Source organism: Tigriopus californicus, chromosome 2 (genome assembly GCF_007210705.1).
Source record: "Tigriopus californicus strain San Diego chromosome 2, Tcal_SD_v2.1, whole genome shotgun sequence".
In the NCBI taxonomy this organism is placed as follows: domain Eukaryota; kingdom Metazoa; phylum Arthropoda; class Copepoda; order Harpacticoida; family Harpacticidae; genus Tigriopus; species Tigriopus californicus.
The window spans coordinates 15211775-15225580 of NC_081441.1; the positions used below are offsets into that span (position 1 = coordinate 15211775).

A 13806-nucleotide genomic window follows, 5' to 3' on the forward strand; every position below is an offset into this window, starting at 1 on the left:
CGGAGTTGGGAAGCCAAAGGTGTAGGCCGTAGAGAAAAATTGGGTGACGTAGATCCGGAAGAGTTGAAGGACTATTGGGAGGGGAAGATTCTTCAATGGGAAGTCTATTGCATATGTATCCGATTCTGGCCTTGGCCTTAGTTATTGTGGATTTGAGGTGATTGATGAATGAGAGTTGCGTGGAGAAGGTGAAACCGACATAGTTAAAAACTATTGACGATTTCAATCGGACTATTGTTAATATGGAAGGAGGTGGGAGGCAGACGACCTTTATGGAAAACCATGGCCTTCATCTTGATGGTGTTGACTTGAAGGCCGTTCTCTTGCAATAAAGAGTGGATGGCATTTTGCAATTCCACGACTGAATTAGCCAAGAGAACCAGGTCGTCTGCATATTGAATATATTGAATAGGAAAATGGTTGATGGTGGGGCCTTGTGTGTGAGGGCTTCAGGTAGGTCGGATACATAAAGGTTGAAAAGAATTGGCGATATGGATCCCCTGCGGAAGGCCAATGGAAGTGAAGTAGCAGGGGGATAGGTCCTCACCAGAAGGAATGGAGCATCTGAGTCCCGCATAGATGTTGGATAGCAGGACACAGATTGAATGCGGAACTCCCCAGAGTTGGAGTTTGAGGAATAACCGCGTTCGGTCCACCCTGTTGAATGCTTGGAGAAATCCACAAAGCATCCATACACTCTCCTCTTGTTGCTGATGTTGGAATGCACAATTTCATAAAGGAGAGTGGCTGCTGTGGTGGTTGAGCGGCTTCTCTGGAAACCAAATTGGAACTGGGAAGGAGATCCCTATCCTCGGCCAATCCCGAGAAGCAGGCAGCTAGTAGGGTGGACATCATCTTCAAGAAGGGGTTCTCCAGGGCGATGGTCCGATGGTTGTTTGGAATGTCCCTGGGCCCCTTCTTATGGATGAAGACGATGGCTGACTCCATCCATGCTGGTGGGAAGAAGGAAGAATGGAGGGCGAGGCTGAAAAGATCTTGAAGGAGTGGCTGGGTTTGATCCGGAGAAGTGAAAGTTGGAAAGGAGAGACCCCAGATGTTGAGGGGGCTTTGCTCTTCATCTTCTTGAAGGCCACGTCCATCTCGGGTTCCGTGAAGGGCTGCAAAAGGGGATGGTGTTCTTCTGGGCAGCCCTGGACCTCCTCCACTGCTGTTTCCGATGTTGATGCAAACAGTTCTTGACAGTGGAGGAGGAATTTACTCACGGGAATTTCCGAGTTGGCGGAGGGCTTTTTGGCACGTTTGTACAAGCTGGCCATCCGGGACGGGGCCAATGAGGAGAGCAGGTTCTCCACTTCCAACATTTGGTGGGTTGACTTGGCGCTCCTCAGAGACTTGTGATATGCAATTCTTGATATTGCATATTGCTCCCAGGTCTCCGGTGTTTGGCTCGTTTTGGCATTACGCAGTTTTTGGAGCATTTGACCCCTCAGCTCTCGATGGTAGGAGCTGAACCACGGGGTCTTGAGTCCTCCTCTCCTCCTCTGCACGGAGGAGGACTCTTTAAATGCTTGCAAAATGCCTTGGGCCACTGCAGCTGGATTGCTCACAACCCCTGTGTTGATGGATAGCTGCAGGGCCTCAAGTTGAGCCGCGCACTTCTGCCCATTGACCACGCACCTCACATTTCGAGTCACGCCCAGATGATGGAGATTTCTGGGCATCTTGAAGGTGACTGAAATCGGGAGGTGATCAGACACGGTCAGTGGATGGACGAAACTGGTCGGAGATGGAATATTTTCTGATATGAAAATGTGGTCGAGTACAGAGGCGCCCCTGGAGTAGGTGTGTGTTGGGACTCCCGGGTCGGAGCGCAGAGTGATTCTCCATTGGCTCAGGATCTGGGCAAGCTCAAAGAATTCACTCGAGTCAGGACGGATGTTGAAGTCCCCACCAATGATGACTTTCTCCGGATTCTTCACCTTCTGAAGGATGGATGTGAGGTCCGAGACGAGATCATCATAGTCCGTGGTTGGCTGATAGTAAACGCCAATGATGGTAAAGCCTTGGGTATCCACGGCTATGTGATGAGGAGAGGACGAGAGAAGGGTGGGCTCAAAGCGTTTGGTAATATAGAGCTCCAACCCACCACTGGACCGACCACGCCCAGCGGGCTTCTTGGCATGAACTACAAAGCTCTGTTTGCCAGGAAAGCAACTCTCCTGTTTCTCCTTGGTGACCCACGTCTCAGATAAGAAGGTGAAGGCGTGTCCTTGGATCTTGTTGAGACACCGTCCCGCACCAACCATTCGCAACATGTTTGCCCGTCCATGACAGTTCAGAAAACAGGCCGACACCGGTTGATTCCCTCCTCTCCGCTTGCTGATCCGCTGTTGCCGCCGATGCTGGTTCCTCGCGATACCAAGTTGTTCAATCCGACCTAGAAAAGAGAGATCACTATGGCCATGAGGGGGGGGGAAAGGGAAGGGATGATTGGGAAGAGGAAGAGGGTTGGAGGGCTAGAAGCTCACGTCTTGAAAAAGACGTGGGCCGGGTCAATCAAACTACTATGATTTTAGCACATCCAGTGCTTCCAAATTTTCCTTGACAAAATTGTTCGCCTTCTTAGGCAATCGTTCGACAATTATTCTAAACCATTTAAGCCTACCATTCATTTGATAAAGATGACATTACATGACAAGTGACAAAAATATGCATAACTACTGTTTCTTGTCAGCATTTTGTCATCAGTAAGAAGTGTGCTGACACTTGCTTCATGGTAGAACCAGAGGGCGCACAAGTAAGAAATCCCAAAGCTTTACACTTCTCTATAGTTGTTTGTTTTCAATACTTGTAGACATTTCACTTGCTACTTTCTCTCGCTCACTCAGATATCCACCACTGTTTGTAGATTCAATCCAGGAGTTCTCCAAACACGGAGATGGACAGTGCATTGGGGGCAGACAATGAAAGGGCTATGTGTACTAGTTCTTCTGTAGGTCAAAAAGCGTGAGTTTTGTTAAAACCTTGGTATTCAGATAAATAACATTGAACACTAATGTTTTTTTCATCACGTTCTCATATGTAGTTATCTAATTGGGTGCATAATGTATAAAATGCCCAAAATTGCTGTAAAATGGCCATTGTACTAAACTATTCTAACGTTTAATTCCTTCCTTTTAAACATCACGGTATTTATGGTGATTACTTGAACCCAAATATATTTGTTTTTGGCAATTGCAAAAGTCTTCAGCCGTTAAAAATATAATCTATAAAGTGTCATCATTTATGCATAGTCCGTATAGGTTTGATAAGTAAGAGTTATTTTGAACAAAGACATAAAAAAGGCAGGTGATTGCTTGAACCCAAATATATTTGTTTTTGGCAATTGCAAAAGTCTTCACCCGTTAAAAATATAATCTATAAAGTGTCATCATTTATGTATAGTCCGTATAGGTTTGATAAGTAAGAGTTATTTTGAACAAAGGCATAAAAAAGGCTGATGATAAGTTTTTATTACAAAGCTCTTGCACCTTTTTATTTCAGAAGGAACGCGAACTTGAAGAGTTAACACAAAATTATGATGACCAAAATGTATCTTTAACATTGAATAAGATGCTAAGCAATGGGCTTTTTAATGCATTTCATTATCAAAAGACAACACAACATGAAGTTCACACCCATCATTCATATGAATGCAGTGTATTTCAAAGCTAAACTCATGGTTTATTGGTTTTCTTCAATTTGTCCATTTTTTTAAGAGCATTATGATTGATGTGGTTATGGGCCAGGTCACTTTGCAAGCCAACAACTTTAGAGTCTAGGCTCAAAATGTGGAATGGGGTCCCAAGGCCTAGTTACAAACACTTCACTTTAGTTGATTGAAAATAAGAGTATGGGTCTACCAGTTGGGGTCTTAGGGTTGGACACAGGTTGCTGTTTGGCGTCTGGGGATAGAGTTGATAGAGTTGAAATTCCTACTGGCTTTTTAAAACATTTTTAGAAACCTTTAATGCTCTCTCCAGGTGTCATGAATGCCGTTGACAATGTGGGGAGTAATGGCCAATCAAATGACTCATCTTTGTCAATGATCTCAGAGCAAACAAACTTGGCTTGTCAATCATGTCCCGTGCTACTCTAAGTAGGGACACTTTTAAGGGAAACACATGACTGACATTCTTCTACACAGATTCACAGGCAGGCAGGCTGAGAGACACTCGCTTACAAATACTCGATGTCTTCCCAATCAGATGTCAATAATCCCAACCTATTCATGCCAATCAACCTCTTCCTTGGTTTAAATGAATCCATATCACGCTCCCTTGGTTGCTTGCATTCACATGACAGGGCTTTGGTCTTTGGATGGTCAAGTCCTAGGAAATAAGGATGGGCGGTATCTGGGCTGCAAAAAGTAATGCTGCTTTGGCCACATTTGGGGGCACAAGGTCACCAATCAGGGATCATTACACTCCTCTCTCTTCAGTGCTGAGTCCTATCTGGATCTTGTGATACAAAGTTTTCAAACATAAAACAGACAACCAGAGGATATTGGATTTGATTGATGTCCTCAATGGCTCTAATCCAGTGTGAGGGGACGGGTCAAGCTGGCCAACTTCTTGAAATGATTCAATGACAAAATAGTGGTGAGGTCAACCCAAGGGCAGACCATAAAGTAGTAGTCATACACAATGATTTGAAAGACGATTTGACTTCAGATTTTGTGGTCATGAGTAGAGCGAGGCGTTGAACAAAAAGGCGCCGAAAGCAGAGAATGTCCCAATCAAGGCTACCAGGTCGGTGGATGTGCAGAAATTTGAGGACGATAATGGAGAAAACTCGGCATCAGATTGGATAGCAGAGCTATGTCGAGCAGGAAAAGGACAAGGGAGGCCAAGGTAGGTCGTGAACATCTGGTGCGTATTATAGCATGCCTTTGAAAGTGGCCTTGAGAGAATTCTCGGGCGACCCGAGTGAATGGAATGAGTTTATTGGAATGTATAAGGCTCCGTATGATGCCCGCCATCCAGCCATAATAAACCCGAAGAGCAATCTGGCACGACTCATAGTTGAAAGCAAACCCTGGGAAAATCTGCACTCTGGGACAGAGCACACCCTAGCCCAGGTCAGAGGTAACTTCTGGATTCCAAAGGGAAGAGAACTTGTGAAGACAGTTTGACGTAAATGCCCGACATGTAAACAGATATCGGCCAGACCATTGACACAAAAGATGGCAGATTTGCCCAAGGAAAGGCTGATTCCGCTGATTTTTTAATTTGAGGGGGGGTGTACTTGTATTGCATGCAGATGCGTATAAGTAGCAATCCTGCTGTCTCTTTCTCTATTGCTCTCTCTCTCTCTCTCTATCTCTCTGCGTTTCTCTCTCCTAACCTTTCTTGACGTGAAGATATAACCCTCCGTGTATATTGGATTAGGGGTGTGTACTTCGAGGGTAGTAATATATCTGTACATGTCGATAACCCAACCTCCTGCATATGTAAGCTGATCTTTTCTTTTTCCCATTTTATCTGGTTATTACCGTTTCTACTTTGAGACAATATACACGTTCGCCTCCACGCTGTCCATGATATCCCAACAGAGACATAACAATGGGCTGTATCTTGGACAGGGCAAGTTTCCATCTCTCTGGAGTTATCTCATGTTGTTTCAATCCTTAAGTGGGCCATTACAATCCGGACGATACGAAGTTAGTTTCTGTCAAATTCCACTAGCCTGACAAAGGACCTACAAGGTGGACAAGATAAAGTGTCACAAACAAAAGCATCTATTGCCGCTTTGGAAATTGCCCTAGATACACTAGATTCTGGATGGCAATTACTGATCACAGGATGGTTGATTGAGAGACATCTTCGGGTTCTTCGACGCGCTCCACGTGGTGATGACACAGGTCATATAACGACTAGATATTGCATTGGCATTCAGAGTGCAGATTGCAGAGGAAAATGGATTTTGCGTCAGCAGATCTGTACACCAAAAAAGAGAAAGGTGACTGTCTGATAAGTACTAGCGACCTACAATTGCCGGGTATTCAACGAACGCAGTCAGTGACAAACTCACTCAGAATTCGATGAGTCACTAGACACCAAAATTCATGTAACAGCTGATGGTGGCAAGCGTTCGCATCAGAGGAGGTGACCAAGACTCCAAGAAGAAGCTCTCAGAAAAAATGCCAAATTAATTGTATTGTATTGTATTTCGGGTTCTAGATGTGGTAAAAGAGTTGAACAAATGTTACCTACATCACCCCTGGTCCCTCATAAGCCATGGGGCTTTTATTAACGGGGACCTTCGTTGTCTTGGACATACAGTCAGGAGGGCACGTTCAAACTAATGGTTATACTGTCGTGGGGCCGAGGAGACAGGTAGCCTCGAATGACTTTGTGGAATTTTTCCTTAGTTGAGTCGCGAGAGTCCATGAATGTTCATCCTCCGCAAGAGTAGCAATTTCGTATGCTACAAACTGTTGAGTATTAGCGCGTGATTATTTCTGTCATATATGAGGTCCATTGCTTGGTCGAAAGGTTATTGTCCATTCAGGAGTTCATTTTGGGAAAAAACGTGTTCCAGGCCTTAGGAAACTGGTAGTCGGGGAGTTTCTGGAACCATGACAGTCTGAATAAGGGCAAGTCAAAGACAACCCGATTACCCCTCCGATGTTTGTGAGTGTACTGATTCACAACCGCCAGAACGTTCCCGCTCATGGAATGGGGGACCCCCACGAGGTTTCGTGAACATATATTTGGGTTGCAACTGGGTAAGATATTCAAAACAAACCCCTCTGAGTGAGCCTGAGATCTTGAAATTGGGATCTAAAAAAGGCAATAATGCCAAGTAATTGTTGTGTGCCGTTGTGCCCTGGCAAAGGAGGCGCTTCCTTTCCATCCAATGACGCCTTGAAACGAGATTGGTGTATCGCCATTAAGAGAGTGGACCCAGAACGTCGCTATAACCTTTGGAAGCCATCTCCAAACTCAAGAGTATGCCACAAGCATTTTGGGGGATCGGAAATTATTTTGAAGAATGGTCGTCGGCTTATCAAGAAAAATGCTGTTCCATCATTTTTACCTTTCCAAAAGCAGTCAGTCTGCTCAAATAGATTGGAACGAGCATTGAAACGAAGGGAGAGGGAGAGAAAAGAGCTTGAAAAGGTACAATTGATTTCAAACGCGATTAACAGGTAAAATTCCCTTGGTCTGATGGAGTTGATCTAGCAAGGCGGTCAAAGAGCAAGGATGGCAAGGCAAGAATCTGCTTTCGATTGTCATGAGCTCATACCCGGTGCTGTTGTTTTAAACAGAATGGCAAAAAGAGTCTTGCCCTTTCAGATACGTTTCTCGTTAAGATCAATCACTACAAAATCTGTTGCCATGTGATTGGCAATGAAAGACGATTCTTTTTTGCTTTTTTTGCTAAGATGATGTCGCTGACAGCATTGAGAAGAAATGATTAAAAATTGGGCAAAGAACATCTGCCCCCCCATGTGTTAAGAGTTCGACGTTCCTGAGTTAGGACGCTGGCCTTTGACTTTTGGGCCTCTACTTGCACATTCCTTCATTTCTCACTTGTTTATTTTGCAGGAAACAAGTGGAAACTTTCACGAAAATTATGACGCTGCGGATGTGCCAAACATTTATATGGAAATCGAGGTGAACGAAGCCATAGAAGAAGCTTATGAATAAACCAGGAACAAGAAGAATGCCTGGAAAATGATTCAGGTACCGTATATTGTGAGGAAAATAGCGAGGGATGATAAACTTAAAATACGAGTATTTAATATGCAGGCCTCATATGGCTCCTCTTTTCTCATTTATTGAATTTTGTCGAACTTCAAATTCTTCTTCTGATTAGAAGAGAGATGTGCATTGGATTCGACAGGGTCTCCGAATCCGGACCAAATTGAGTTTCTGTAATCCGAATCCAACCCATTTTTCATATCCGATCAAACCAACTTTATCAGACTATTATCCAAAAATGCTTCATCCGAGTCGGACAAGTTCATCCACCAAATTGGCTTTTAAACAAAATGTCACTCAGCTTTAACAAAACGAGAAACTTTTCTGTCTTTGGATCCAGAAACCATAAAATAAGAGCAATTTTGAAAGAAGTACTTACAAACCAGGAATTCTAAAAACACTACCCCTTAGTGGACCTCATCGAGAGAAGGAAAAATTGAGGATTCCAGCTTTTTAAATCTGAATATGGCCTAAGACTCACATTGTGGAAAATTGATTTTCTTTCTTTGTTAGCTTATCTTATTTTCTCTTTCCAGATCTTTGCAAAACATTATAATCGGAAAGATTAAAGCTCAGTCGTTTCAGCAAAACCCCGCTCTGTTCAAGTATTATACTGGTCTTTGGACTACAGCCATTTCAAGTACGTTTCTTTTGTCTCGGCCCTGCAGCTCATGACCTAAGACTCAAATCGGCCTTGATCCAGAAGATGAATTTTTCTGGTACTAATGAAGTTACGATGTGATAAAGGAGATGAAGAGTTGCTTTCTTCTTTGGCCTCTCCAAGACTTCAGTTGGGCGCGTGTTCCATACATGGATTGCGTTCCTTTTTTTCATTTCAAAGAAATGGACTTGTGGCTCAACAAAAAACAAGTTGACGAATCCATGCCAGTTGATTTCAAACGCAAGTTTCCCTCAACAGAGTCATTATTGATGGAACCGAATTCCCAATTGAAAGACCATCAAGAGTGCAAGATCAAAGGGCGACTTGGTCAAGTTACAAGAACAAAAAATACTGTCAAGGTTCTCATTGGAATATCACCACGAGGAGTTGTCACATTCATTAGTGATGCCTATGGGAAGTGCAAGTGATAGACAACTTGTTCAAAACTCATCCCTCTTGCAAGATGATGGCAAATTCGATCAAGGTGACTCTATAATGTCGGACCGAGGCTTTAATGTTCAAGACTTGTTTTGCCCTCAAGTCAACATTCCTACTTTCTTCAAAATAAATATGGAACCAGCTGCCTTACATGTCGTCATTAAAGATCGCAGAATAGCAAGCAAGCGCGTTCATGTAGAACGTGTCATAGGACTTGCCAAATGCTTCAAGATATTAGTTGCACCCTTGACCTCGAAATATTTATCCATTTCTGGTCGTATCATTTATGTTTGTTTTGCATTAACAAATTACATGCCCTGCATTGTTCCGAGACTATGAAATAAAACATGAACTTTGTATAATCTGGGTTTATATAGTCATACAATCAACATGACTAAACGATAATACTTTGACCAGGACACCATCTCCTAAACATGGCATTAGCCCTGTCATATACTTTTGATTGATTCCGGATATTTTGTTGACTATCTTTTTATAGATTACAATTTTGAAGCAACGAAAGGCCTGTAGTACATTTCGTAGAAATTTTCAAGCTTTGGTAGCATTTTCTGTTCAAAAAAGTCATTATCAAAATCAATTTTTTCGACAAACAAATCCTTTTCCGTATGGATAATAAAATAGCAATACTCTTTCTCTGCCACTGCCATCTGTCCCATACATTGGAAATAGTACGAGTGATTTCGATCCAAGTAAAAGCTGTCTTCTTCTTGCTTCAAGTAAGGGAATCTTTTTCCTGCCATTATTGGGTCAAATCTGCCCAGAAATGGACTTTTAACCTCAACAAGCCCCTTGTCGCCGATTAGTCTATCTGGACTGGCGCCCAGGAAAGGGAACTTCTCATTCACAAAAAGACCCGCTTGTGAAACAATAAAACCCATCTTCTCCTGGCATGCTTGAATTGCAATTGGCTCATTTTGCCGTCCATGGAAAATGGCAGGAGTTGACAATGTCTTTGGAGAGTACATGCTAGAACATAATCCATTCCTGTTCTTTCTGTCTGTGGCTTTGATAATCTGAAAGAAATTTAAAGAGTAAATACTACTGAATAAATGTATTTCATAACTCATACTTCTCCGAACTTGGATGCTGTTAATCTCCATTGCCGCTCATCAAACCATAACTTTGAATCGGTTTGTGCTTTTGTTAATGTTTGTATTTGGGCTGACGTCACACTATCAACAAAATTAGCGGAATCAACCTAGTATTCAGTCATGGGCCTCGATAGATAAAGATGGTCATGGCTGGCAGCAACCTGGATGGTAAATGCCTTCCCAAAGGTGTGCCGAAGAGCAATGTCTTTACCAGAGATATTACAAAACGCCACAGTGGCCATTTGAATTCGAGGAAGATTAAATGGGTCCCTCTTGAAACACTCCTTTCTTGGGTCAACATCATATTCGGTCAATCTTTTCCCCATATCCTCTACTCTGACTAGATTTCCGCGAGATGCATTCAGTGGCTTGTGGAATGTTTGCAGACTTTCTGTGCAGGACTCTTTGATTTTGAGTTGACCCGTTTCAATGTACGTGGGTACAACCAATATTGCAGCTACCACGTGCTTGCATGTTGAGTTTGGTCCTTGGCCAGCTGGGCACTCGCAACATGAGTTTCGCATGTGTCCTGTTTCGCTGAGGACGATCATCACATTGTATGTGGTTTGCTTCATTTCAGCCGCAACAATCCCAGTCAAAAAAAACCTAAATATTTGAGTTGAATGATACATCATAGGATGTCTTTCCATTGGTATTATGTCATACTTACAATTGCCTTTCCATGGCAAAGCTTAGGGCCAGAACATTATTTTCAACCATCTTTGACCCTCGAATCATGGCGGCGTTGTCTCCTGCGGCTTCTCTATCATTCACTTGACGATACAAGGCATATGCATGAATAGTTGCCTTGCTAATTTTGGGCAGATTCATAACATTGCCAAGATGAAGTGAAACAAACGATACTGCCGATGGCAATTCGGGCATTTCGACAGAGGGTGGTATCACTGGATCAGGGTCAACCCCATGCGCGGTCATAGAATCGGTAGCCTCAAGCCGGGCCACTAAATCCCCCTTCCGACCTTGTGATCGTAGGTTTCTAGACTTTAATATTTTTCGCAGCTCTTGCAGAGATAGTCTGGAATACATGTTAGCTCACTAAAAGTCTTCTTAAAACCTGGAAAGGCTAATAATCTGTTGCATGAAGCTTATTTTGAATCAAGTGAAGATTTCTTGTTTAGAATATTTTACCCAGTCGCAATCCAAATTTGTATTCACGAAACCTCGTGGGGATCCCCCATTGAACATAAATGCTACCCGTTTCATTTGTACCAAATCGTCAATCTTTAATATATTCCATTTCTTGAAGATTGGGCTGGTGTGGGATTTGGCTCTTGTCCCTTCAATCCATGTGACTGCCTTCTTTTGGAGAAAGGCCAAAACCTGTACACCATAGCTTCCCCCAAAGTATTCAAGTCCGTACTCTAGTTTGCTTTTAATTAGTGTATTGTAAAGAACGCAGCGCAGCTTTGAGGGTATTGCGTTCTTTGCTAGATAAAACGAAAATGCCAGATTTTGAAAGCCGTCACTCCTCGAGGGAGGTCGTTTATATAGATTAGAAACAAAAGTGGTCCCAGGATACTCCCTTGGGGTACTCCACAAGTCAACATTTTTATATTGGATAAAGTATTTCCTACTTCTACCAGGGTGGGCATATCATTTTTGGACACTTTTGTCCACCCCTGTCCAAAAGTGTCCNTTCTTGCTTCAAGTAAGGGAATCTTTTTCCTGCCATTATTGGGTCAAATCTGCCCAGAAATGGACTTTTAACCTCAACAAGCCCCTTGTCGCCGATTAGTCTATCTGGACTGGCGCCCAGGAAAGGGAACTTCTCATTCACAAAAAGACCCGCTTGTGAAACAATAAAACCCATCTTCTCCTGGCATGCTTGAATTGCAATTGGCTCATTTTGCCGTCCATGGAAAATGGCAGGAGTTGACAATGTCTTTGGAGAGTACATGCTAGAACATAATCCATTCCTGTTCTTTCTGTCTGTGGCTTTGATAATCTGAAAGAAATTTAAAGAGTAAATACTACTGAATAAATGTATTTCATAACTCATACTTCTCCGAACTTGGATGCTGTTAATCTCCATTGCCGCTCATCAAACCATAACTTTGAATCGGTTTGTGCTTTTGTTAATGTTTGTATTTGGGCTGACGTCACACTATCAACAAAATTAGCGGAATCAACCTAGTATTCAGTCATGGGCCTCGATAGATAAAGATGGTCATGGCTGGCAGCAACCTGGATGGTAAATGCCTTCCCAAAGGTGTGCCGAAGAGCAATGTCTTTACCAGAGATATTACAAAACGCCACAGTGGCCATTTGAATTCGAGGAAGATTAAATGGGTCCCTCTTGAAACACTCCTTTCTTGGGTCAACATCATATTCGGTCAATCTTTTCCCCATATCCTCTACTCTGACTAGATTTCCGCGAGATGCATTCAGTGGCTTGTGGAATGTTTGCAGACTTTCTGTGCAGGACTCTTTGATTTTGAGTTGACCCGTTTCAATGTACGTGGGTACAACCAATATTGCAGCTACCACGTGCTTGCATGTTGAGTTTGGTCCTTGGCCAGCTGGGCACTCGCAACATGAGTTTCGCATGTGTCCTGTTTCGCTGAGGACGATCATCACATTGTATGTGGTTTGCTTCATTTCAGCCGCAACAATCCCAGTCAAAAAAAACCTAAATATTTGAGTTGAATGATACATCATAGGATGTCTTTCCATTGGTATTATGTCATACTTACAATTGCCTTTCCATGGCAAAGCTTAGGGCCAGAACATTATTTTCAACCATCTTTGACCCTCGAATCATGGCGGCGTTGTCTCCTGCGGCTTCTCTATCATTCACTTGACGATACAAGGCATATGCATGAATAGTTGCCTTGCTAATTTTGGGCAGATTCATAACATTGCCAAGATGAAGTGAAACAAACGATACTGCCGATGGCAATTCGGGCATTTCGACAGAGGGTGGTATCACTGGATCAGGGTCAACCCCATGCGCGGTCATAGAATCGGTAGCCTCAAGCCGGGCCACTAAATCCCCCTTCCGACCTTGTGATCGTAGGTTTCTAGACTTTAATATTTTTCGCAGCTCTTGCAGAGATAGTCTGGAATACATGTTAGCTCACTAAAAGTCTTCTTAAAACCTGGAAAGGCTAATAATCTGTTGCATGAAGCTTATTTTGAATCAAGTGAAGATTTCTTGTTTAGAATATTTTACCCAGTCGCAATCCAAATTTGTATTCACGAAACCTCGTGGGGATCCCCCATTGAACATAAATGCTACCCGTTTCATTTGTACCAAATCGTCAATCTTTAATATATTCCATTTCTTGAAGATTGGGCTGGTGTGGGATTTGGCTCTTGTCCCTTCAATCCATGTGACTGCCTTCTTTTGGAGAAAGGCCAAAACCTGTACACCATAGCTTCCCCCAAAGTATTCAAGTCCGTACTCTAGTTTGCTTTTAATTAGTGTATTGTAAAGAACGCAGCGCAGCTTTGAGGGTATTGCGTTCTTTGCTAGATAAAACGAAAATGCCAGATTTTGAAAGCCGTCACTCCTCGAGGGAGGTCGTTTATATAGATTAGAAACAAAAGTGGTCCCAGGATACTCCCTTGGGGTACTCCACAAGTCAACATTTTTATATTGGATAAAGTATTTCCTACTTCTACCAGGGTGGGCATATCATTTTTGGACACTTTTGTCCACCCCTGTCCAAAAGTGTCCAAAAGTGTCCAAAAATAAGGGTGGACAAAAGTGGACAAAAGTGGACAAAAGTGTCCAAAAGTGTCCAAAAATACGAACCTTTAAAACTACAAATATAAAGGATATTCTGTATGAAACCTATCCTCTACTTCAAAAATTGCTCATTGATGGTTCCAAGAGCAAGATAAGTCTTTAAAACCTTTGCCA

At 42.8% G+C, this 13806-nt stretch overlaps 2 protein-coding genes and 1 long non-coding RNA gene across 5 annotated transcripts; 1 reads left to right on the plus strand and 2 right to left on the minus strand.

Moving 5' to 3' along the window:
- The first annotated feature begins 6562 nt into the window (after positions 1-6562).
- LOC131891266 (uncharacterized) lies at positions 6563-8353 on the plus strand. Its single transcript, XR_009374382.1, has 3 exons — positions 6563-7124; positions 7554-7691; positions 8246-8353. It is a non-coding gene; the product is annotated as an uncharacterized LOC131891266 (long non-coding RNA).
- A 654-nt stretch (positions 8354-9007) lies between these two features.
- LOC131891249 (uncharacterized) lies at positions 9008-11545 on the minus strand. 2 transcript variants are annotated; one of them, XM_059240790.1, is made up of 3 exons: positions 10591-11544; positions 10132-10526; positions 9008-10001 (listed from the first exon to the last, which is right to left on the minus strand). In XM_059240790.1, exons 1-3 carry the CDS (start codon positions 10965-10967, stop codon positions 9997-9999), a joined length of 777 nt encoding a protein of 258 aa, XP_059096773.1. In that variant the 5' UTR covers positions 10968-11544; the 3' UTR covers positions 9008-9996. The 2 variants fall into 2 exon arrangements, with proteins under 2 accessions (XP_059096773.1, XP_059096767.1); XM_059240784.1 differs by having other exon boundaries at positions 9008-10526; positions 10591-11545.
- A 39-nt stretch (positions 11546-11584) lies between these two features.
- Positions 11585-13794, minus strand: LOC131891237 (uncharacterized). Of its 2 annotated transcripts, XM_059240771.1 has the most exons (3): positions 12635-13790; positions 12176-12570; positions 11585-12045 (listed from the first exon to the last, which is right to left on the minus strand). In XM_059240771.1, the coding sequence occupies exons 1-3, from the start codon at positions 13009-13011 to the stop codon at positions 12041-12043; spliced, it is 777 nt and encodes a 258-aa protein (XP_059096754.1). In that variant the 5' UTR covers positions 13012-13790; the 3' UTR covers positions 11585-12040. The 2 variants fall into 2 exon arrangements, with proteins under 2 accessions (XP_059096754.1, XP_059096746.1); XM_059240763.1 differs by having other exon boundaries at positions 11585-12570; positions 12635-13794.
- Between the last annotated feature and the right edge of the window lie 12 nt (positions 13795-13806).